Source organism: Alligator mississippiensis, chromosome 13 (genome assembly GCF_030867095.1).
Source record: "Alligator mississippiensis isolate rAllMis1 chromosome 13, rAllMis1, whole genome shotgun sequence".
Lineage (NCBI taxonomy): Eukaryota > Metazoa > Chordata > Crocodylia > Alligatoridae > Alligator > Alligator mississippiensis.
Genome location: NC_081836.1, coordinates 13,157,692 through 13,182,923, shown reverse-complemented (window position 1 = coordinate 13,182,923; position 25,232 = coordinate 13,157,692). Strand labels below are relative to the sequence as shown.

At 44.9% G+C, this 25,232-nt stretch overlaps 1 protein-coding gene and 2 long non-coding RNA genes across 5 annotated transcripts in view; 1 reads left to right on the top strand and 2 right to left on the bottom strand.

Annotated features, from left to right (window-relative positions):
• Positions 1 to 19,967, top strand: part of CFAP74 (cilia and flagella associated protein 74) — a 113,843-nt gene extending 93,876 nt beyond the window's left edge. For 2 of the 3 annotated variants that reach the window (XM_059716923.1, XM_019494010.2), the window contains 14 exons: positions 454 to 730; positions 1,498 to 1,638; positions 2,426 to 2,589; positions 4,023 to 4,157; positions 4,595 to 4,704; positions 10,301 to 10,371; positions 11,169 to 11,288; positions 12,272 to 12,427; positions 13,376 to 13,505; positions 14,033 to 14,187; positions 15,242 to 15,377; positions 16,158 to 16,285; positions 18,017 to 18,151; positions 19,440 to 19,967. In XM_059716923.1, the coding sequence (XP_059572906.1) occupies positions 454 to 730; positions 1,498 to 1,638; positions 2,426 to 2,589; positions 4,023 to 4,157; positions 4,595 to 4,704; positions 10,301 to 10,371; positions 11,169 to 11,288; positions 12,272 to 12,427; positions 13,376 to 13,505; positions 14,033 to 14,187; positions 15,242 to 15,377; positions 16,158 to 16,285; positions 18,017 to 18,151; positions 19,440 to 19,547 (1,966 nt within the window). In that variant the 3' untranslated portion in view covers positions 19,548 to 19,967. The remainder of the gene's footprint in view (positions 1 to 453; positions 731 to 1,497; positions 1,639 to 2,425; positions 2,590 to 4,022; positions 4,158 to 4,594; positions 4,705 to 10,300; positions 10,372 to 11,168; positions 11,289 to 12,271; positions 12,428 to 13,375; positions 13,506 to 14,032; positions 14,188 to 15,241; positions 15,378 to 16,157; positions 16,286 to 18,016; positions 18,152 to 19,439) is intronic. The other variant, XM_006265123.4, reaches the window with a different exon arrangement.
• Positions 12,520 to 18,986, bottom strand: LOC109284722 (uncharacterized). The gene is made up of 4 exons (XR_002092290.2): positions 18,873 to 18,986; positions 15,685 to 15,777; positions 15,216 to 15,272; positions 12,520 to 12,607 (listed from the first exon to the last, which is right to left on the bottom strand). It is a non-coding gene; the product is annotated as an uncharacterized LOC109284722 (long non-coding RNA).
• A 3,911-nt stretch (positions 19,968 to 23,878) lies between the features above and the next one.
• LOC132244685 (uncharacterized) overlaps positions 23,879 to 25,232 on the bottom strand; it is a 41,523-nt gene continuing 40,169 nt past the window's right edge. Inside the window, exon 3 of the long non-coding RNA XR_009456413.1 lies at positions 23,879 to 24,663. This is a non-coding gene — a long non-coding RNA (uncharacterized LOC132244685). The remainder of the gene's footprint in view (positions 24,664 to 25,232) is intronic.

The window sequence follows — 25,232 nt, the reverse complement described above, 5'->3', positions numbered from 1 at the left end:
CATGGGAAAGGCTATTTGCCTTTGCATTTTGGTTTCTCTCCTGTCCCACCCAGAATCCAATGTGGTCATATTTCCTGAACTGTAAGGTTGCTTCTTATTTTCTTCACCAGAAATATTTTCTTTGTGGAATTATTGAAGCTTTACTTTGGCAGCATATAGATTTCTTCTAAAGATAGTCCATATCCATGCAATTGATGTCACTGTCAGATGTGACCTCGCTGGACATATATGCAAAAACTCAAAGAGACCATTCATCTAGGTCCTCTCCAGGAAATTGTACATTTTTATAAACAGAAACCGTATTTGCCTGATCCTACCATCCTTAGGCAAAATTCCCATTGCAGCCACTGAGATTCCTTCTTGCCTAGGACAGCAGGATCAGTTTCCTAGGTTTCTGGGCTGTTTAAAAAGCTATGTTTATGCTGAGACAATTTATGGTGTGTTTATTTTTAGACAATTCAAGCTGTCATGCAAAGCAGTTGGAGTCCACCCACCTCTCGAGTTGTCTCATTCCTTAGTTCAGTTTGCTGCAACAGCTTTAAATGATGTATCTACAGCAACACTATATGTGATAAATTCACATGTCAGCCTTAACCGCTTTACTCATGCTGTCCCAAGAATTGGCAAAGGGCAAACTGCCCCTGTTGGACCCACTTCCTTTGAATTTCATGTGCCAGAAAGTTCTCCTGTGACAGTCATGCCATCTGTTGGGACCGTGTTGCCAGGGAAGGTAAATTTACTCTTAGCATGTCAAGTATTTGAATAAAATAAAACCCTTTAATCATCTCTGTCCTTGCAGTTTTTTTAATTTGTAACAGAAGCACAAAAGCCAGGTATGGACATTACATTTACTGGTATAAGTGATCAGAAACTGGTCTATACTCATAATATAACAGAAGTTTGGCACACAAAACTGGTCTATACTTAGAACAGAAGTTCAACACACCCTTTAAAAATGGTGGAACCCAGTCTAAGATTCGCCTCCCCCACCTACGGGTGAATGTGTTCATTACTGACCTAAACTATACTGCTTACAGAAAATTGTGTAACTTGGATGGTTTCCACCTCAGACTTTTTGAATGTCTGTACCTAGCCATGCTATTTACTAGTATGGAGCTAACACATCCTTGTGACTGAGCTAGAAGGAATATTCTTTTAATGGGAATCTAGGCCTTGAATCTACAAACACACGTTATTTCATTCGACAGGTCCCCAGGGATGGCTTTTAACCAGTATTATTATAATTATGTGTTTAGCTGAAGAACATTTAAGTATAGAAGACTTGGGGTATTTTAAAAGCTTTGTAGCGCTGTGGCCTTTTCCCTTAGATTCTCTTTACTTAGTTCTAAAGGGTCTAAGTTATTAAGGAACAAACTCTCACAGCTCCTGTTGAGCTCAGTGGGAAAAGCCCCTTGGTACTTTTTGTTTCTGCTCTGTCCCTAGGTGCTGTTAACTTGCACGCTAATGTCTCCCATGTATGTGCTCTTCCAATCCCAGAAATGCTTGATTCAAGTATCCTTCAGACCAGTACTGTCAGATCAGCAAATCAGAAAGGAGGCAGTTCAGATGCTGAGTAGAGCAACTGCAACAAGGACATTTTCAGAGAAGAGGATGCGTGAATCAGAAATGCAAGTAAATGTAAGAAATGTAAAAACCAACATGTTAGTCAGCCAACCCTAACATGGAAATGATACTCGTTTTACTGTAGGATGTGTGTTAAAATGAAATGTATTTGCAATTAAAAGTACAATAAATGAAGCCTAGGCATATGGCACGGAGTATCAATACAGACAAAATTCAACTGTGCTGTAATAGTTAATGCTATCAGGCCATAACTAAATAAGTCATAAGGCAACTTTCCAAAAAAATACTGGAGCAACTTACTAGCTTTTGAAAATGTCATTTGAAGTAACTTGAGCACTTTTGAAAGCTCTAGTTTCTAGACAATGCGATATATGGAATATGAATGATAATATTATTCAGTGATTCCAATAAATTTACACAAGGGCCTAGCTGATATGAATGGATGAAAAGCAATTACACTTAGCAGAGTTGCATCCGTTTACTCTCATAGGGGATGTGTGCTTTGAGACAGAATGAAGGTGCGCTGAGTTTGAAATGTCCTGTTTTTCTTTAGTTCTATTATCCTACATGTAACTGCTTGCTGCTGGTAAACTGTGCCCATTATTTATCACCTTAATCACTGTTCTTACCCTGTTCTGGTGCATCCATGTGTCAACTCATGTTTATATACCTAGATCATAAGCAAGGGACTATCTTTTATTTATGTGACTGTATAACACTGTATAATTACTGATTGGGACCTGTAGGCATTGTTGAAATACAAAAAATCCATAATTTCAAAATCTCTTTCTTAATATATAATTGGTGTGGTGCGTAAAGGGCTGTACTTATATACTTACAGAATAAGAAAAAAGATGATTCTTTGGCTGGGAAGAGGGAAGGAAGGAAAGCAAGTATGATTGGTATCAAACGACTGTCTAGCATACACCTTTCCAAGGACAGAGACAGTAAACATCTGACCACACCTGGCATTGAGCTCCCCAAACCAGAAGATATAAAACCTGAGTAAGTCAGTAACAGCCGCTTTTACTGTGCAGCAAACAAATGCAGTGCAGCAAAATGGTTTCATTAATCTACTATACCCTGTGGCCAAGCAAGGAATCTAATTCAAGGAGTGAAATGGTCATTTCTGTGTTGAAAAGATTATTTCCAAAATTAGCATTGCTTCTAGTCTCTGTGGCTAGAATATCTCCTGTGAGACACAGAATCTGTCCTTATGGATCAAATATAAGAGGACTTGAAATAACATACTACACAGCACTAAACACTGTTGTATTATAAGTCAGCTGAACCAACAGTGATACTAATTTACAAGGGCGGTTGGCCTATTTTTCAAGGAAGAGTCTGATTTTAAAGTTTTAATAACAGAAGCTAAAGGCAAACTATGCAGTTCTTTCAAATAAGTATGAAATAATCGTAGTAATATGAAATTGTGACATGCTCATGACCACCATACCAGCCGATGGGTGTGCCCTGCCCCTTGAGCCACGTCACACCTGGGTCTATTCACCTGGCATGACTTGCTGTTTACACTGGGATTTACCTCTGGAGGTGGTGATCAATGGTTTCTGCAGGGCCCAGGGTAACTCTATTGGCATGTCTTCTGTGGGGCTCCTCCTCCCCCAACACCACCCCTTTCCACTCGCATGTTTATGATCAGCCTGGGTGACACTCAGATGCGGTGACAGGGCCTTTTCCTCCTGCACTGAGGCTCAGTGAAGATGACGACTGCAGGAGGTCTTGCTGCTGTCCCGTGTGCTCTGAAAATTGCAATACAGCTAAAAATCCAAGTGCTCTCCCCTGGTTTCTGTCTTCGTGTTTCCTTCAATCCCGAGGCTCCCAGGGCCCAGGCCAACTGGTGGAGCTCCTTTGGGCCATGTTGTGCTGGCCAGCTTGTCCACAGACCAGCCACATAGGTGCCAGTGCCGTGGTGAGTAGGGCAGAAACCTGTCACAGAAATAAAATTCCCTCCAGGGCAGAAGACAAACACAAGGGCTACACATGTTGTAGATGGCTCAGCAGTACCTTATTTTAGGTCTTATTTGTATTAGCACAGTTGTAGTAGTACAGTTCATTACAAATTAATTGCATATCTGAAAACTTTGAGACATTGCCAGGCATACCATATCATAGAAATATGATTTAGGAGCATTACTGTAATTTTAAAAGAGTCACTGGAAAATGTATCATGGGAAAAATGCACTAAGAAGTTTCCTGTCTTTTCTAATGTGACATTAAGTATCTTAAATCAGAATTTTGTTCTCTCTAACGCAATAGAGAAGGAAACCACATAATGATAAATGAAGAATAAGTGCAAATAGCCCAGTAGGTCAGGTCTCCAGTGCAGGTATTATGTTTGGTACTATTAAGACTAAAGTTTCCTGTTACTATATAAATTTTGTTGTCTCTTATTAAAATAATTTTCATGGACTCTCTAGCTCTGAAGAATATATGGCAGCCCAGTCTTCCCTGATCAGAAATTTCAGAGGGAAGTTTGAGAAATACACCATACCTTGCTTTGTTGCAAGTGGAGATATTGATGAAAAGAGAGGTTCTGAAACTTTAAACTACAGGTACTATATACATGAGCAGCATGGAACTAGGGAAAAGTAATTTGTAGCAGATCAGAAAGATCAGAGGAAAGTAGGGGGCTGAATGTTGAAAAAATTGTTGAAAAAGCGATTATTCTGTTTTGGGGAAAGCCAGATTCTGATCTTAATTGTCTCATAAATCAGTGGAAGTTCTTGGAAGTTAAACCAGTGTAACTGAGATAAGAATCTAGCCTGCTAATGTCAAACCAGCTTAGAGAATATTTATTGTGTAAAGTTTATAAGCTTTATCCAGTCCACCTCTTCTGCTTATGCAGATGCAAGAAAATTAGCAGCTGCCAAGAATTATATTAAACTGATGTACTGCTCCACCCCCACGTGCATAGAATAAGAGCAGATTTATAACACCAGATTTTATTCTCTGTATGATCTAAGAGCAAACATTTTTTCCATCTCCCCAGTCCTTATAACACCTTGTACCTAGAATTGCACTGTCCTGCGGTAGCACCATCTGTTGTGATCACGTCAGATAATGGAAAAAACATCATCAACTTTGGGGAGGTTGCAGTAGGTATGAAGTTTAAGTTAAATTTTGAGTTTTTGATTTATTTTAAACATAGTTTTATTCTGACTTTCTTATTCACTGTAGGTGCAATTTACAAATAGAGGCCATGTGTAGGCACCCAAATGGTAATTAGGATCCCAGATTCACACATCAGGCATTGAACAGTAGGGCTGTGAGAAACAGCACTGTTTCGTTTTGACTTCAGTTTTGCTGTTTCAAAGGGACAGTGTTTTGTTTCACTGTTTTGAAGCACTGTTCCGTTTAATTTCATAGAAACCATTTCCCTGTTTCAATGCTGTTTCGACACTTCTCAACGTTTCGCCCATAGGCTATAATGAGGAATCATGAAAATGCCTATAGCTTTGTCATTTCTTGCCTGATTCAGATGAGAATTGCAGGGATGGTAGCCTCTTCTAAGTGCATGGAGCCTGCCAAGTTCCAAGGATGTAGGTGCAGGAGTTTCTGGGAAACTGCACCTCAGACAGTTCAAAGCAAAACTCTTATCACTTGCTGACAGCGGCAGCCTGCTGTCATCCCACGTGCAAATCTGGGGACCTGTGCCCCCCCGGGATGGCTGCAGAACTGTGCCAGACTCTTCCTGGGGAGTGCAGACCCCCAGATCTGCATGCAGGATGACAACAGGCTGTGCTGCTGGCTGGGACCAGCGTTCAGCACAGCCTGCACCGAGCACCAGGAAGACTGATGCTGCCCCTGGTCCAGGCAGCAGCGGCAGTCTGTTGTCATCCCACATGCAGATCCAGGGGATCGCGCCACCCAGGAGGAGTCTGGCACAGCCCCACAGCCCTCCCAAGGGGTGCAGGCCCCGGGATCTGTGCACAGGATGGTAGCACGCTACTGCTGCCAGCTGGGGCCAGCAGCAGCACCAGTCTTCCCGGCACTCGGCGCGGGCGGCACCCACTGCCCATCCCAGCCAGCAGTGGCAGCCTGCTGCCATCCTGTGTGCAGATCCGGGGGCCCGCACCCCCAGGAAAGAGTCCGGCACAGTCCTGCAGCCCTGCCGGAGGGTGGAGGTCCCCGGATCTGCATGCGGGGTTTCATCAGGCTGCTGCTGCTGGCTGGGGAAATAGCCCAGAGCCACCACGATCACCAGCTGGCAGTGGTAGCCTGCTGAAGTCCCGCATCATCCAGGGGCCCATGGCCCCCCCCCGGAAGAGTTGGGGGAAGCGATCAGAGAGCTGGGGGAAAGATCGGGGAGCTGGGGAATCCAGCCAGGAACTCAAGGAATGTTCAGGGACCTGAACATCCCCCCAGTTCCTGGTTCAATTCCCCAGCTCTCTGATTGCTTTCTCCTGTCGCTGCCGTGCACTGCAGTGAGGGGTCCGGGGCCTTAGAAGGCCATCAGGCGGGTACTTGTGAAGCTTGGAGTGGAATTAGGCACAGACGCTTATCGGTTGAAAAGCAAGATTGTTTACTTACGCCATCAAGGTGGTGAATGACGGAGGTCAGATACTTGGTTAGTTACAGCTTAGAGTTCATTAGGTCGGTCTGCATAAGCGTTCGGGCAGAAATGGTCGGGCCGGCAGTCGTTGATTTACTTCTGAGATTGGTCGAAGATGGGGAACTTAGACAAGTGATCAAATTGTCTAATTACTCTGACACATATGTTCAGAGGTCTCCAAGGTGTGTACGGAGGTCTCCGACTTTGCAGAAGTAAAAAACGGGTTTTATTTGTGTAATAGCCAATTGGGTTTCGCCACGTCATAAATTTAATTAGAATCACCAATTATATAGCGGTTTTTGCTAGGGTGTTATTTCAGGGCTACTCCCTGTATTACTCTGACCAATTATAATGATTTATGTAAAGCACAGAAGGTAAAAGTTTCATTTCTGTTAGTGGCGCAGCTATAAATTTCTTGTTGGCATGCACAGCAAAGAAGGCTGTTACTATCATTTTGTTAACCCTTAGTTAACCTAGTGCAAAATAAAACTGCTTTGAATGGTATCTCTTGCTTGTGGCATGGGCACTGCTTAATTGGGTTGTGACATCTCCCAGCTCTTCCTGGGGGGCATGGGCCCCTGGATCTGTGCGCTGGGTTTCAGCAGGCTGCTGCTGCAGTTTCAAGGAGCTAGATGTCAATATCAGAGCAGTCCTTCCCCCCTCTTCTCCCTCCCTTGCTTTAATTTTTGTTTAGCTGCAAGCAAGCCTGGCTTCGATACTAAAACATTTTCAAAACTTTTGAAACATTTTGAGTGCCCTCGTTTTAATTTCAAAGCTGTTTCAAAGCCTTTCGGTTCATTTCGATTTCGCTGTTTTGAGCTCAAAACGGATCGAAACAGCTTCAAAATGAAACACCTAGCAACATTTCACACAGCCCTGTTGAACAGACCACCTGATGCCCAGACATGGAATTAGGGGCCCTAATTGTGATCAACCTAGTTTGAAAATGCTGTGTTCACTTTGACTGTATTCCAGCTACAGGAACTGAGTGAATGTTTAAAGAGGGAGAATTGTTAATAAAATATAGTTCTGTGTATTATGGATTGATGCAGTTGAACAGAACTCAGTTCCCCTTTTAGTTTTTATTGTCTTAAGTAACTGCTAGTAACATCCACCAGTAAATGTGTTGTGAAGATGCATTTTCCCCTGCTGGGTATAATATTTTACCTAGCTAGTGTTCTGAGAACTCAATGCAGTTACTGAAAGTACTAGCCGGTATACTAGCCATGTAATTTATGGAGCCTTCACCACAGCCACACTGGCTGCATAATATTGATTTACAAGTATGACTTGTGAGGTGAGGTAGTATCTTTTATTGGACTAACTTGTATAGATGGAAAAAAAGAGGAGACAAATTATTGGGCTTCAGCCCCCTTTTCAGGTCTGGGAAAGAAGCAGTCCCAGGCCAAATTCAATGCAAGTTAGAACAGCTGCTTTAGTTTAAATTGCCATATTTACCCAAATCCAAGACAGTTCTGAATGTAAGATGCTGCCTCCCCAGTAATTAGATTCTATACATGGAAGACCTATAGATTTGTTGTAATTTTCTGTGTATAGAATCTAATTATTGGGTTAAATCAAGCTCCTTTTCCTGCTGCAGCAGGGAAAGCAGTGGCGGGGGGGCAGGCAGTGGGGGAGGTAGTAGGAACCAGGCAGTATGGGCTGATGGTGTGGGACTGAAGCAGATTGCCCTTTGCTGCCTGCCCCCACTCCACTTGCTCCATCTGCTGCTTGCCCCTCATACTCCCATGCTGGCCCCCCTACAACTTGCCCACCCCCATGCCTACCCCACCAGCACCTTCCCCACTTCAGTGCCTGGCCCCTCTGCTCTTCTGCCTCTGCAGCCTCTGCCTCCCCTGCCCCTCTACTGTCTCTGCTCCCCCTCTCTCCCCTCCACTGCTTACACTTGCTGGGGCTCTGACCGCCCTCCAGTCCAGGGCACAGAGCACATGTTTGCTTCAGTCCCAGCCTGGCGCAAAAGAAGCTGCAGGAGTGGCAGCAGCTCTGGTGGGCTCCAGACTGGGGGGCAGAGGCTGCAGTGTGAGGTGAGAGGTGGGAGGGCAGAGGTGGAGAGGGACAGGCAGCAGTGATAGCTCTGACCATGACCCCAAGTCAGGCCTGGAGCCAGAGCCACAGCAGCTGCCCATATTCAAATCCAAAATGAGGGATTTTTATCCCTATGTTAAATGGGGGGGAAAAGCCTTCATCTTGGATTTAAGTAAATATGGCAGGGATATCATAACCCTCACCACCACCACCCTGACTTCACCAGATTTGTCAGAGCAAACCTGGAACCAAACCTTGCCAAATCAAATGTAAGACCTACTAACACATCTCTGCAGCCACCACCATCAACACATACCATCATAAAACCCTCAGAAATCATGGGTCCTACACATGCCTACCACAACATGTGATATACCTTATCCTGTGCAAAAACTATGTGGTGAAACTTCCAAGAAACTTCCAATTAACTACCAAAGAAAAAATGAGAAAGAATAGATATATACCCTATTTCCAGTGGGAGGCCATTTCTCGGTCTCTGCCTTCACAGTCCTTGTCCTCAAAGGACATACACATAACACCTTCAGAAAGCAAATCTGGGAAAATAAATTCATAAGTTTACTGAACACCAGAAGCCATGAATTGTAAGTTATTGAATTATGGCTCATTATAACTTACCTCTCACCCTTTCCTCTGCTATCTTGCCTTTGCTCTATGAGTGATAACTCCTCACTTCCCTATCAAACGGTCGAATTAATTTAATATACCATATTTACCTGAATCCAAGACAACTTTGAATTAAGACCACCCCTCCAATAATTAGATTCTATACATAGAAAATTATAAATTCGTTATAATTTTCATGTACCGAATCTAATGGAAGGTTATCTTAAGTTTGTCTGGTGGGGAAAGCCATGCCTGTATAAGGGGCCAGACTGCCATTTCTTGCTTCCTTGTCATCCTGCCACACGCCTCCCTGCTGCCTGCCCTGCCATGCCTTCTGCTGTCTTTGCTCTGTCTCTCCACCTGCCCCTCAACTTCCTGCCTCCCCCAGCCCCTGCCTTTTCCACCTCCATGTCCCCCATGCCTGCACTCCCACAATCCCATATCACACCCTTCCCCCCTTGCATTCAGCTGCAGCTTTTCTTCTCCAGCCCCTGCCTGGCTCCAATCCAGCCCAGCCAGGTTGGGGCTGGAAGGACCAGAGTCAAAGGGGAAGATAGAGGGGGCAGCTGGGGGGAGGGGAGCAGGGGATGGCAGGGCAAGCTAAAGGAAGGAGCAAGAGGCAAGGGAGGAAGGCACAGGTATGGGATGGGGGCAGAGGGTGGGAGGGAAGGTTGCAGGTTCTGCCACTCTCACCCACACCCTGTGGGCACCCCTGCCATGTGCCCTCTCCCCAATCAAACTAGGAGGCATAGCCCAGGGCAGGTGGTGGTGCAGCTCTAAATCCAGGGCCAAAACCAGAGTGGAGTTGCTGCCTGACCCAGGCCAGTACTTGGATCCAAGATAAGGTTTCCCCCTCCCCCTCATGCTGATTGAGGGGAAAAAAACACTTTGTCTTGGATTTGAGTAAATTTGGTAATAAATTTAAACTAAAGAAATTGTTTGAGCTCATACTTAGCTTAGACTGTGACCTGATAAAGGGCATCTAAAGCCCAAAAGCTTGTCTCCTCTCTCTCCTAATTGGTCCAGTAAAATATATTATCTCATCTCACAAATCTTTCTTTTCTATATCCTTGGACCATCACTGGATCATTTACATGCATCATATTTAGGAAATCTCATTCAGGCAAAATGCCATAAAATACATGAAAAGTCTTAGACCTATTAAGAGTCCATAACAGCAATCTGAGAGGTGCCTGGTCTTTCCATTTCTGGGCTTGGGAAGACTAGAAATGGCAGGTATGTTACTTTCCATCTTGCTTATAGCTAACTCAAAAACTCTTCACTAGCCCATCCTGGAAACAGACAATGGTTTTTTACTTGCTTGAATGTTCTTTGCGATTGGACTGTGATGAATATTAGGACAGAAGCAGTTGTCAGCATTGGAATCAACACCAGGAAGGGTCTGTTTAGTGTTCCTGCTTGCTGCTTTTTGTTGTTCTAACATGTGTAAAGTGGTGTTCTTATTCATTTCAGGGCACAGAATAACTAAGCAAATTACAATACAAAACATCTTGGATGAGCAGCTAGCAGTATCCTTGACTGGAGTATCCACTGGTCCCAGTGCATAAATAAATGCATTGAATGTGCATGTCCATGAATGTGGTCCTGTATCTATGAAGTGTTCAACACCAGAGCGTGAGGGATTCTAAAAGGACCTTTACTGGAATCAGAATGGTTCAAATGATGCTGATCTTTCACAACCTGGTAGATGGTAAAATCAGTTTTTCAGGGCCTAACTAGGTGACCCTTTGGAAGCTCCCTTCCCAACTCATATGCTTCTACAAAAGCTATATGCACTTTTTGCTGACAGCTACTTAAACCCCAAAATCAAAAGGCACTTAATTCTCTTGCTGCAAGCCCTTTCAGGAGCAAAAATTACTAGTTCAGTGCAACCCGTTCCAGCACCAGTACAAGATATATGAAGTACAGTGGGGAAAAGTGAAGTTCTGCCTCATGACTTCACTGAATTTCTAGAAATCTTGTGGGAATATGTCCGTGCTTTTAGCACTGTCTCACTTAATCAAGATGGAGAATGAGAACACTCTCTCTTATATGCTAGTTTAACTTATTCTTGTCATATTTTAGGCAATAACTTGGAATAATATCTCATGGAATTTATTGGAAGTGTCTCTAACTGGAAGAAGAAAAAAAGGCTTTCAGGTGTTTGAATTTCCTGGGTAGATTTTCTATGCTCTGATTAGCTCACTAATCCTATAAAAAAACCTCAGATGATGAGTTAGCTTAGGCATCATTTGTCTGAGCTGTATCTGGATCTGTTCTTGTGCCTTCTCTTTCATCTGTCACCTATATACTTATGTTTCCTTGAACTATAGTATTTCAGATAAGCTTCTCCATCCTGAATCCCCATGGTCCTTTCCTATTGGTCAATCCAGTTGAGTCTCTTCAGCCAGGGAAAAACCAGCTTCTTGTCATTTCTTTTTGTCCAGATGAGAACAAATTGGTGAGTGAAAATGAAATTTGATCTTACACATACACACACAATAAGCAGGCAGAAACATTTAATAGTATGTCATAATGGAAAGATTCTGAGCAACTTTCCCATTTAAAGTTGTCACATTTTTCTTTCATATGCATTTATATACTCCCTTTCACAAAGGATCCCAGAAGTTTTGGTAAGCCATGGTGACACCATTTCTGAAATAGAGTAATATCTACGATGGAGAAAGGAACTAGCCAGTGTCCTCAGAGGTGGGATCTTTAGCATCCTTGCACAGAATATTTGTAGCTCTGTATGAACCTGAGCCTTATCAGAACAGCAGCAGCAGCTTAATTGTTCTAGTAATGTACAATCAGATAAGAAGATTAATTCCATACATAGGTCATAGTAGACTGCACTGCCTTGGAGGGTCAAGCATAGGTGTCTGTAGATTTCTTAGACAGGGAAACCTATACATGTGCTCCAGGTGCCTATACACATGCTCGGGGCTGGAGCAGGGGATGTGTTTTAATTAGAGCAGTTCTTGGAAACCACTCTAATTAAAATGCCCACAGCATCTTGTGTATTCAGTGTCCCACATTTCAAAATGGTGGCAGGGGCACTTTAGCTAAGGCTTGTTTGAAGAGCTTTAGTTAAAGCACCCCCACCACCATTTTGAAACACAGGACACTGAATACACAAGACACTGCAGAACGCATCAGAGCACATGTAAAAGTGCTGATTTAGCCCCAGTATGAGCCAGCATCCGCCCTGAAGACCTGCGCAAGCAGAACTCTGATGTCAATGTCGTGCCCGCAAAGGAGTTGATAATCCTCATGCCCTGGATGCAGCCTTTTCATGCCTGTTTCTACAAAAGACCCATGAAGTGACTGGTGAGGAGCTACCAGCATTTGGCCCTTAGTCTATACTGTTCCCAGAAACTCCAAAACAGGTGTCTGTTGTGTCTTGCTATATGTGCTGACCATTGTGGGCATCTTTCTTTGCAGTTCTTTGAAACCCTGGATATCTACACTATAAAAAACACCCTGACTCTCAGCATTACTGGACATGGGGTTACTCCCTCAATTGCTTGTTCTGTGGAAGGAGAAATACTTGATATGGGATATGTCATAGCCAAAGAGAAGGGCACTTCCACATTCAAGGTAGATCCTGACTTCAAGGTGTTTACTATCTAGTTTTCTGGCTAGTTAGAAAACCTCATACCAAAGGAAACCAATCCCTTTCCTGGCTGCTTGGAAGTAGGTAAAGGAATGCCAGAGGATATGATGCTCTGCAGCAGGTTCTGTGCAAAATGTTTGAGCTTTAAAGCATGTGATGAAATCCTAGAACAAAGGGACAGCTTCATTAGAGACACATAATAATAAAAGAAGATAATTTCATATGACAGAGCAGCAGGGGGAGGAGGTGCTGAGCCTCCTTCTCAACAGCTAAGGAGGTGTTGTTACTCTGCATGGCCAATGAGAAGGAGGATAGTTTGGGGAGGGGTCTTGGTGCCCTCTGAAAAACTGCCCCTCTGAATGTACTTCTCCTTGGCTGTGTTCGCTCTTTAGGGGACAAGATCACAAACGGCTCCTCTGGCATCACCAGCAGAACTACCTGTCCCACCCATGTGCAGCCATTCCGATTATGCCTCTGACGTCTGTGCGCTAAGGAGGCAGAAAGGAGAAACAGGACCAATCCTATAAATAGCACGCTAGGGACAGGCAGGTGTTGCCTGGAGAATGCTTTAATTGAGTCATTCATATGCTGCAAATTTCCATCTTGTTAATTCCAAAACTGATGAACAGGCCAAGAGCTAGGGAGCAAGTTATCAGTCTCTGAAGTCTTTTGCTTTGTATAGGCATCGCAAAGCTTTGACATTAGGACTCAGCATACATTTCCTGCTGATGGGTTCCAAGAGGGGGCTAGGCCACAGGTTGTCTTGGCAGGGAAAACACATTGTGGATAGCAATAGCCCGTATGTGCTCTGTGTGGCAGCTGGATATGCAGTAGTGCAGTAATGCAATAAAAATGTTTGCAAAATGTAGATCCTACATACTTTAGAGCAGATTTCCCAGTTAAAATGCTGTCACACAAATGAATCCCTCCAGATACAGAACACTTCCACTCTGGCCCTGAAGTACTCCATGCAACTGGAATCACTCTCACAAACAAGGGACAGAGAGCTGCAGAAACTTCCTTCCTTCCTAACATCCCCCACAAAAAGGACACAACTTGTTGGTAAGTAATTTCTCATCTCACTCTTTTAAACTAATGAAGTCTATATAGAAAACGAAATCTGCCATGGGTGTTTTTGGAGGGTCTCATGGGTGTAATTAGAAACAGCATTTGCATCCCTAACAGCCAAATATGCCCACTTTGTTTCTTGGTAGACACAAGTTTATAGAACCTCAGAGGACGCTCCCAAGTAGACAAGTCCCAAGTAGACAAGCATTTAAATCTCTAATATGTAACATGACAAGTGGATTTAAACACCATATTTGGGAGGGGCTATTTTTAATTCATACTAAGAAAGGTGTGATGACACTTCAGCTTGCTCTAGAGAAGTGGGTATTTCGGGGAGGAAAAAAACTGGCTTTCCAGATGGTTCCAACTAGTATTTCCAATAATCAGATTTCTGGGTTTTTTTGTATAAAAGTGCCCAAGAGATTTCTACTCTTAGCATTGGGATAAAGAAGAATACAAGGGGAATCAGAACAGGACAGGTCTCCCCTTTTGTCGTCTTACTCTTGCTTTTGTTCTCTCAGGGACACAAAACTACAATGGTTTGAGTGTGTTCAGTGTCTTTCCAGTAGAGGGAGTAATTGACATTGGAAAGAGTCAGGATTTTATTGTCACCTTCAGCCCTGACCACGAAAGTTTATATTATTCCGACTGCCTTAAGGTCATACTCTTTGGCAAGGTAAGGTGAGCTCAGGATGTCCGTCTTATTTAATCCAGTCTGCCGTAATATAACTGACTGAGTCTGTCATCATGGACAGTTCAATTCTAATAGGAGTTTCAATGCAATGGAAACTGTATTTAGTCACTAATTGAACAGTAACTCTAAATCATATTTTTCTCTTCCGTTGATCTGACTTCGGACAGATCATGGAAACCAGCCAGCACATGTCCTTTGTGCACTGCTGAAGTCCATATGGATTCCCTGCGCGGAGTTTGATGGAATGACTGGAAGGGAAACTGCATGCAGAGCCAGTGCCCAAGCAACCTTGCCTAAATAGAGGCTGCACTGGCTCCTGGGAAGCAGCTCTGCTGTTACGCTGCATGAGGCAGGGTGGTTCCATCTGTGGAGCAGTGACTGAGTTTAGACACAAGCCAGAGTCAGGGTGCACAAACTGGCAGCATCGTAAGTAATATTTCCATGCTCCAGGACCAGCTGGCCAACAGTTGATGAGCAGCACCGCCTTGTGGCTACTATTGTGTATTGAAGGTAATATGAGTAGAGACAAGTATTGAGCAAAATACTTTCCTCCTCTCCCTATCAGTTTGCAGTCCCAGAGTTTTGTCTGGAATTTCAGATAGGAATAAAATAGAACCTCAACCAAAACCAAATAGGCCACGTATGGCTTCTACAGCTAGAGCCACATAGTCCCTGGGGACTGCTTGAAACCTAGCCCAGGGTCACAAACCTTGGACAAGTTTGTACCAGGTAAATTTGTCCTGTTTGGTGGTTTAGTGTGAGCACAGCAGTTTGCGCAGCTCTTCTGTAGAATGAAAAAATGAGTAAAAGGGAAGTGATCCTATTAATAAGTGCCTGATTTTACTCTGAGGAAGACAAGGACCTACATCTTGTATCCTGAGTTGTATCTAGATGAATAGGAGAGGCTAATGTGCCTCCAGACACGAGAACGGACAGACACTGTCAGTTCTAGAAAACTGGTGCAGCTGTGCCAAGATCCCTATTACATGAAGATTTGGGCTGTAACCTACCTCTGCAACGTTGTTGTCCTCCTTAGGAAATAGCCCATGTGATCCAGCTGAAGGGTGCTGCAAGAGACCATATGATGTTTGTGGAAGGAGGGGATCCGTTAGATGTGCCCATAGAGTCCCTAATTATAACATCGCCTATATCTGAAGAAGCCGCAAAAAGAGGTAACCAATTGCCTTTTTCATTTACTATACCACAGTTGGACAATAGTTTGCATTAATCAAAAGCTCAAGTGAACAGCTCTAGCTTGCAAGGGAAAGAATCAAAATAAAGTAGGAGTATTATGACATGGAGTTGACTCCAGTTATTAAAAAAATGGTTTTCAGGAAAAGAGTTTTCTCTGAACATGGTGCTGTAGTACCTCTCCTCTTATGAATGGTAGAGTGTACCACATACAGATTACCTAATTTTGCAGTCTCGTATGTGCAAAATCATGGAAAACCAACAATAAATACTGCAAAGAGATGTTACCTTTTTGCTGAAGTGCTTCAAATGTAAAGTGAAGGCTTGTATTCAGTGCTTAAAATTCTCACGTCCCACACCAGTCGTTACTCGGACATTATTCTGAGTTGAGATAAAGAGAGAGACCCCCAAGAATACTTAATAAATTCAAGTCTTCTGTTTAATTTCTCAAATTTAAAGGCAAAAGGAAACCTATACCCAGGTAAGGAGGCAAAAGGAAAGACGCGGGTCTAAATTTTATGCCAAGGAGTATGGAAGAGGGGAGATACAAGTAAGTCAGTTAAGGTGTACAAATGACGCTGACTTGACCCTTTTCCTTCTCACACTTGCCTAAATAAAATCAGTTTTGTTTTTCCACTCTACTCCACTACGCACTCTTTTCTGCACTGGGAAATTTACAACATCTTAGACCTATTTAATAAGTAACTTACAACTCCTGTGACTAGCTGTTTCAAAGTTAACTTGATCTATGTCTGATTTAGAGTTAGAAGAGACAGCAAAGTCTATTCTCCTAAGCCTGGAGTACATCCAGGGAGAGACTTCTCCAACCCCAGCAATGAGGGAGCTGAAAGTTGGAGCTATAGGAGCATCTCAGTTTGCATCCAAAAAGGTAAGAAACTAGATTCGGAGTATCTAGATTCGGAGCCAGTAGAGACCCTAAGTTAAATAAATTTCAGGATTTCTGTTAAGCTTTGCACCACGTTATAAAATCATCAAGATTGCTTGAGGGGATAAAGGTGCATTTTTCAGGAAAAGACAAGAGAAATTAGAAGTAGGGGTTTAGAAGAGGATAATGGAAATAGGTGAATGCATTATTAAAACATGAAGATGGGACCAAATTAGTAGGGCTGTGTGAAGCTTTGGGTGCTGATTTGATTTGGAGGAGATTCAGCTCGATTTGCTGGCCAAATCTTAAAATCTGAATCGAGTCAGGGGACCAGTAAAAAGGTCCAAATTGATTCAAAGCTCTCTGAATCAATTCAGAAAAGATTCAGAGTGTTTCAATGATTCAGGCAGTCCCCAGTGGCTGCAGCAGGGAGCTGGAGCCAGATTCAGAGCTGGTAAGTAGCGGGCGGTGGAGGGGAGGGGCTGGAGGAGGGAGGAGGGGACCCCTGCCAGGCCTCATCCCCTGCCTCCTTCCCCCACCTCCCCCAGCCCCCCCCACCTGACCCCTGCCCAAGCCCCCCCATGGCTGCCCTGCCTGCCCTAGCTCATGGTGCTGTAAAAAAAAGCCCCTACTCAATGGGTGCTGCCAGGCAGGGGGGCAATCCTTGCTGCCCCCACTACCCCCCATTGCATGGGGGGCTCTTCCATGAGCCCCCCCGACCCCCGCTGCTCCCCCAGCCCCACCCCCATGGCTGCCCCGCCTGCCCCAGCTCTGGCCTTTCAGAAAAATAAAACCAAAAAAAACCCCGGAGTCACCAGCTCCTGCAGTGGCCTCAGGGCTTTGGGGGGCTAATGCAGCACCCCCCATACAGCACAGGGCAGTGGGAGGCAGTGAGGATCAATCCCCCACCAGGCAGGTGAGTCTGGGAATTGGGGGGGGGGGGGAGGGGGGTTGTCTTAAAGGGCTGAAGCTGGGGTGGGCAGGGCAGCCATGGGGTGGGGGGGGCGGGGACAGCAGGGGGGAGGTTGGGGGGCTCATGCAGAGCCCCCCCACACAGCAGGGGGCAGCAGGGATTCCCCCCCCCCACCTGGCAGCACCCACTGAGTGGGGCCTTTTTTTTTCCAAAGTGCTGGGAGCTGGGGCAGGCAGGGCAGCCATTGCCGGGCTGGGAGAGAGGCAGGGGATGGGCCTGCATGATTCGGAGATTCAGCAGCAGCCAAATCTCCGAATCAGATTTGACTGAATCAGTTCAGGACAGCAATCTGAATCACTGAATCGAATCACTGTCCCCCAAACTGGCCAAATCCGAAGCGAATGCTAGCCGCTTTGCACAGGCCTACAAATTAGTAGCACTCATGCTAGTAACAAAGAGCTGTGGATGACAGTTACGTTCATTTTCAAAAGCAAATATTAGTTCATGCTAAGCCACAGCTATTGGAGGTTGGGTTGTTTAATGGAACAGGCTGTACTCCCAGCAAATGACACTCTGGGAAAAGAGCAGTTTTAAACATCTTTAGGCTGTCTCCTCTTAGCCATAGTTATTTCATGGCAACTGAACATATGAAATGAGCTGCTACTTTTCAAAAAGCAAAAACACAAGAGATTTGGCAACTGGGAAGCAGAGTTCTGTAGCACTGGGGTGATGCAGTCTTTGAACAGAGGTTTCATAGCCAGAAGCTGAGTTGGCTCTAACTGTCTGCTCTCAATAACTAACTTTTCCTGTTGTTTCTGCAGAATGTTGAGTTCAGTCTGGATGGCCTGGCACTCCTGCAGCAGAAGGGATTTACTGCTGAGCCTATAAAAGGAACAGTTGATCATGGGCAGACAAAATGCATTAGTGTTTCTTGGGTGCCACCTACTGACTTTGATGTAAGTTACAGTTTCCAAAGGATATTGCTGAGAAAATAATAATTAACTGAATAATTAAGCACAGTCTGTTCACACTTGCTTTGAGTGTCAGCACAGGAGCACATCTTGGAGGGCAGCAGTGCAGTTTAGTGATGACAGAATTTAGGACAATAAACAGTGAACTAGAGTTTTATTTTTATGAATGTACATGGGCTTCCAGTTTTAGGGGTGAATTATTAGACAGATGAGAGTAGGTTTGTAGGTAGGCTTGGACACTGACATGGGAACAGATGCCAGGGACCATGACCTTGGGAGCTTGTTACCTAACCTCTGCCTCAGTTCATCCATTTTTGAGATGAGAGAAAGGACACAATCATTTGTCCCTTAGTTTTTATGGGATGCTGAAATCTTTGTATCTGTCATCTAAAAGTTTATTATTAATAGATGAAAGCTGCTGCTCCACTCACACTGCCAAGAGGGTAAGTAATTTTAATAAACCACTTCACACTAGTTTTTCAATGCTGCTCCCAACCATATAGTAGCAGAGCCAGATTGAAGAGCATGATGCCTCCACAACACCCAGGCTGTCACCTATGGACCCCTTTCTTTTTAATGCCCTTGTCTCCATTGTTGTTCTCTGTTAATTTGATTTTTCATTTTATGACATACCTCATGGTGAGTATAGCAGAGCCCTGATGTATGTTCAGAACATCCTGGGGCACTTGGATTGCCCCTGACTCACCTCTGTATTCTGATCCTCCTTGGTCTCCCTGCAGCGAGGTCTGTGTGGAATGGCAGGGTGACTGGCATAATCCAGAATTAACCTGATGTGTCATTCTGTGCAGGAGGCAATAGAGATCATGGTTTTAGAGATGAATTGACTCAGTGCCTTTTGGTGACCAGAGCTAGCCTGTTACACAATAGCCACCACCAACACAGGGGTAAAGGGCCATTTCCTTCCCAAATCCACGCTTCCACATACCATGTCATTGCCACACCCAGCTAATTGTACAGTATATCATGGTTGAAACCTGATAATGCTACCTGTGTCACACTAAAAAACAACCAGTTATCCCTGCTTTACATTGTCACAGAAGGGTTAGCACAGTAAAGACCAAAGTTAGTGTGAACCAGTGGTATTCAGAATTGGAGGAACCTGCAGAGGTTGGCACTATGATCATCCATAACCATAACTAGCACATGTGATCATTTAAATCATTTAGGTTTCATTTAGACAAACCTGTGCAGTCATTCTGCTCTAGATGTCCAAGAAAGGCCATCTCACATGCTTGGTGCATTTTTTTTGTAGCCGGCTCATCCTTTGACAGCAACAGCTACACTAACCTTAAAAGGAGACATTAAAGAAACATACAAAGTCCTCTTCATGGCCAGAGTTGTGTCTGCATTAACTCACTAAAGGAAGAAGCCAGGCTAAACCTGAAGAAAAATGGAGGCTTGCTCATACTTAACCAGTCACAAGAGCTCAGCTGGATTGGTGCAAGAAACTTCAGGATCATTTTAGTCTCTACATGCAAATATGTACTATTTCTACTGTCTACTGAAACTATTTACTACAAAACTCTGAACTCTGGTCCTGGAAGTTTCACTGGAACTGAATTTCTGAAAGGGACCCCAGGTAAAGTGTGAACACACCAACAATTGCTGATATCCTGAAATATATTGTATATCTAAAATGTGCATTAATTGTGTAGTCATCTATGGGTGCTCAGTCCCTCAGGATTAGGGTCTTTTTTCTCCTCTAAGTGTACAAGAGTTTGTTCAGCACTTTTCCAGCTGTTATTTTTTCTAATATGTATTAATATATTTTAAAAATCCAGCTTTTTTTCTCTTTACCTAAGATTGGATTTAAGCCTTCCACAGAAGTCCTCTCTACTCCCCTCAATCCAGTGGAAGCCATTTCCTTGGGTACAGTATAAACTCCTCTTTGTGGTGTACTTTCTCACAGGAAATAGTGCCCCATGCTGTTGAATAAATCACAGGACCTGGTTACTTGGACACCTGCCCTAGACCAAGACTATCCAGGAATTTAGTATTTCTACATTCATTTTTTTCTCAGAGCTCTGACATAAAGCATTGGTTTCTGCTAGTTACCAACTAGCTAGACTGATCTGCACCTCAAAGGGGTGGTGTCGGAAACACACTTCCAACACAGTATCTGTTGTTTGGAAAAAATCAAGGCACAGGGGAGAAGGCTAGGAGAGCAGAGGGAAACTGTGGGCACTGACAGATGTGCAGGCCCCTGCTGTAACTCATGGCACTTTACATAAAGCGCCACTAGTTAGAGCACCCCTCCCCACCCCCAATGGTTGTTTGCCTGTTGGGTTGGTGGAGGTGGGGATCCAGCCTGCCTGCAGGAGCCCAAGGAACCTATCTACAGCCAAGGAACTGCCCCCTCTTCTCCAGCCCCCCTCTACTCCCCCCCCCCCCGCAGGTCTGGAGCTGTCTGCAGGAAGGGAAGGGGGAGGGGGAATGAGCTGCTGGCTGGGGTTTGTCCAGCCTGAGCTCAAGGAGAGGAGACTGGGGGGTGGAGGGGCTGGGCAAACCCCAGCCACTAGCTTGCTTCCCCTCCCCTCTCCCTTCCTGCAGACAGTCCCAGGGGTGGGCCCAGCCCTGTTTGCACAACAGATTAACTGTAGAGAATACAAGTTCCCTAAGGTGCTTCAAAATGGAGCACCTTCATCTGATCCCACATTTGATGAGGATTAGTTTGTAGCACAATCGGCCACTTTAAAATCACTCTGCTGTTGTGCACATGTGGCACAGCTATGGAGCACTTTCAGGGGACTGATTGTGTGACAAATATAACTTCTGTCTGTCCCCCTTATGCCACCATAGCTCTACACCTATGACCCCATGGTTCCTTCGCAAAGCACTAGGGTTGCAACAGAGTCCACTACCCATTTGGGATTTGACCTTACTATTTTGATATTAACTGATATTAACTATTAACTGTTTTGCTCTGGTTCTTTGCTGTACTGACTGGTTAGTACAAGAGGTCTTCAGATTTGAGATGACCCTCCAATAAATAGATTCCACAAAAAGAAAATGTATAAATTTGTTATAATTTTCCATGTATATAATCTAGTTAGTGGTGGGTCATGGTCATCTTAATTGTGTCCCCCCACCACTGCAGTGGGGCAAGTAGTGGCAGGGGAGCAGGTGATGGGGGAGTCAAGTGGCCTGACCCCTGCCTTTTGCTGTCTGCCCCTTCCCACTGCCTGTGCACCCCTGGCAACTACCCCCCACCACTTTCACCCCTGTGGTGCCTATGCCTCCCCTGCACCTTTCTCCCCTCATTGTCCCCTCATGCCTGCATCCCTGGTGCCTGCCACCACCCCCTGTGGTGCCTGTTCCCTCTAGAGTATATAAGTATATAAGGGGTGTACATCAGGATCTGGGGGAACACCTGTTCACCAGAGCACCCCAAAGGATGACAAGGTCAAATGATCATAAACTCCTCCAAGACCGTTTTAGGCTGGACACAGGGAAAACCTTCTTTACTGTCTGAGGCCCAAAGGCCTGGAATAGACTGCCTCCAGAGGTGGTACAAGCACCTACTCTGGACTCCTTTAAGAGTCAATTGGATCTTTATCTTGCTGGGATCCTTTGACCCTAGCTGACTTTGCCCTTGGGGAAGGGGGCTGGACTTGCTGATCTTCCGAGGTCCCTTCCAGCCCTAATGTCCATGAAATCTCTGCCTCCACTTGCTCCCCCTGCCATCTGCTACCTGTCATCCCCACCACTTGTCCCCTCCATGCCTGTGGCCCCTGGTACCTGCCCCCCCCATGCTCCCCTTTCCTATCTCCCCCCCCCAATGCCTGCCCTCCCGCGCAACTGCTCTCCCTGCTGCCTGCCCCCTTCCCCCCCAACTAACTCTGTCACAGCTTGATCCCTGCTCTGCTTTGGCCTGGGGCATGGAGCACATAGGCACTCGGTCCCTGCCTGGTCATGCAGTAGTGGTTGCAGTTGTGGCAGCTCCAGCCCCAGGGCTGCCACCACCATCACCATTGCTGTGTGGCCAGATAGAGGCTGGAGCAACCGTATGCTCCATGCCTCAGTCCTGAGCCAGACGGTAAGCCAAGAGGAGGCAGGGTAGGCAAAAGGAGCAGAGGCTGTGGGGAGCAGGTAGTGGGGAGGCAGCAGCTGCAGCTTTAACTCTGACCCAAAGTCTGGGTCAGGGCTGAGGCCAGTCAGAACCACCTGCCCTCTCCATGTACTTGAATCCAAGACCAGCAGCTCTTTTAGCTTAGGCAGTAATCATGTACTACAAGAAGGGGAGCCATATAGTAACCTAAACAGACATACCCATAGAGTTTGGCTGCAGGCTCCCAGTTCTCTGGAAGGCATACAGGCACTCTAGTGATTATACTATACAAGGGGACCAAGCTGTGCAGAATCCTGTTCGTGCTGCAGTGGGGAGAAGACCCCTGTTCATCTCTCAGGAATTTGGGAGCTTGGCCTTTAGAAATAAAGCACATATCGCAAGACTCATAATAAAATCCTGAATTGGTAACACTGCATTCATCTCATACACTAGAGAACACTCTGTGCTTGGCAGGAAACATGTATATATATTAAACATATGGGCTGTCTGCACTGTACCTGATTCCTCAATGAAAAAGGTCATCTGTTTGTTTTGTCAAGCCACAATGTCTGTGCCTAAAATTTACTTGTGCCTAAAATGGGGATATTAGTAACTGCCCTAGACTCTGAATGTTTGCAGAGCTAGCAAAGAATTAGGTACATTGAAAGTGCTGTCCCCACAGGATGCGTCCAGACGAGCACGATTGTGCGGTATATGGCGCACAGCACCACATACTGCACAGTCTGGTGTTCTCCGCAATGCAGGGGCACGCTGCCCAAGTGTTCACTGCACCAGGTGTTTTTTCTGTGGGTGCAGAAACTGCAGGAAAAAGAAATGGAGCAATGCACGCTCAGCAGCACGCGCTGCTGAAAAGCAGAGCAGCGCTCTGCTGCCAGCCAGGCTCTGTGCAGCAGAATCACTGCGGTTGCAGCCCCAGGAGGCCCCCAGAACCCCAGGTAAGGCTTGTGGACCAGCACAATGCTGGCCTCAACTTCTCCTACCCAACCCGCGGCAACTTGTCACACGCCAAAGCATGCATGACATGGGCGTTGCCCAAGGACAAGTAGCAGCAGCACAAGGTACACCACCACTACTTGTCCCCAGGGAACCAGTGCACTTAGTCAAGTCACTTAATGCACTTCTGGAAAATACCCGGATACTTTGGGGATGATCAATAATACTGAACAAGTAACATCATGCAGGCAACATCATACTTTGCTCTACCTGCAACCTCTGTTTTAATTTGTTAATCTCCTGTGGCTGTGAGCTTGAGAAGTTGTCACTGGCAACATGTGTATGAGCCTTAGGTTGGAGGCACTGAACTATGCAATAACATAGTCTGGCCAATCCTTAGTGTGTGGACGTAATACAGTTACAATGACTGCACTGAAACCACACTGATTTACACAGGCTGAGCACCCAGCTCAGTATTTCTAGATGCATCCAGACAAATCACAACTGAATATTGTGTAAATAAAGGAGGCTGAAAATACTCAACCTGTTTTTGTCTCACTCCACTGACTTGCCCAAACACCTCCCCCAGTCCAGTTTCCGACAGGGTTTGTACTCTGAGAGTAGCTGATAATTATTCTGCTAATCCTGGTTTTAATCCCCAAAATAAAACTGTTGTATCAGAAGAAAAGGGGAGCAATCCTAGAAGTATTAAGCAGAAATTGTAACTTGTATGCTCATTCTAGCAAGATACTGCTATGGAGTCAAGCTGGATCTGCAGTTTTCACAGAGGTGAACCAAACATTTTAGGGTCCCTAGATGTACTGCACCACCAAGGTTTAAACAGTGTTGTGGAAATGCACAGAGAACAGAGCAGATACAAAATACCCAAAACATCAGTGTTCCCTGTGCACTTCAGACACACACCGTCCTGATACGTTAATGTCTTGACTGTCTACTGCAGGCTGTTAGAATGGGAGAAGAGATCTACTCCTCTCACAAGCTTGCTGGTCTGTCACGTAGGTGGCTGCATGTCCTTTCCACTGAGAATGCAAGGAACAAAGCAGAAGTACACTCCTGCGTTCTTTACAAAAAGTATTCTGTGAAACCATTGCCAGGCTGCCTAGAAATGGAGAACTGGATATTGTGTGTAGTGTAGAAATTGTAGTATCCCCACTAATTGGGGATGAGGGCTCCCACTGTGCTTGCTGTACACACAGATAATAAAGAGAAAGTCACTACCCTGAAGAATTTAGTCTGTGGCATAGGATTTGTATTTACTGGGATAGATTAGGCAAAAACACACCGTTGCAGTTGTTGATACTTCTGTAGGAACTCCTGTGCTAGGAACAATACTTGTCCTCCTCTGTTGTCCTCTGAGGATCCCAACACTTCCCCATATCACCTGCGTTATCCCAGGAATGTTGCACAGAGCCAACGATCTGTGGTGGTCAGTCAGATCTTCATTCCAATCTCTCTGGTGAAGTATAAGGGTTTTTTATAAGCAGAGAACTTCATCGTGATAATGGCAGACCTCAGGTGGTGCAAAAATTATTATAAAACTAGAGCACAACATCTGCATAGCTGATTACCATCAATGTATGGAAATGCAAGTTAATTACATGTTACAGTGTATATTATACATGTATATAGGACATATCTTATCGCACTCTACATGCATTACAGAGTGTCCCAGGTACTGATCTTACTTGAGCTACACTAACTCGGCAGCAACCTCCTTGAATGCAAGTTATATTAATGTAGTGAAACCTGATTCAGGCCCTCTGATATCTATGATAAGGTGAGGGAGTGTGATGGAGAATACTGTGGACCAACTTTAGGGAGAAACCATGATGTAGCATAGAGAAATAGGATTTTAAATATTAAGGTCCAATCCTACAAGCTCACCAGCAGCTGGGAGGGCATAACACCTTCTATGATTGGTCTCCAATAAAGTAATCTGCTTAGTATTTCTATTATAGGCTGTTGTGAGGATGTTTTTGGGGCAGTGGACATAGTGGAATATTTGTGTGACTGTTACCTGCA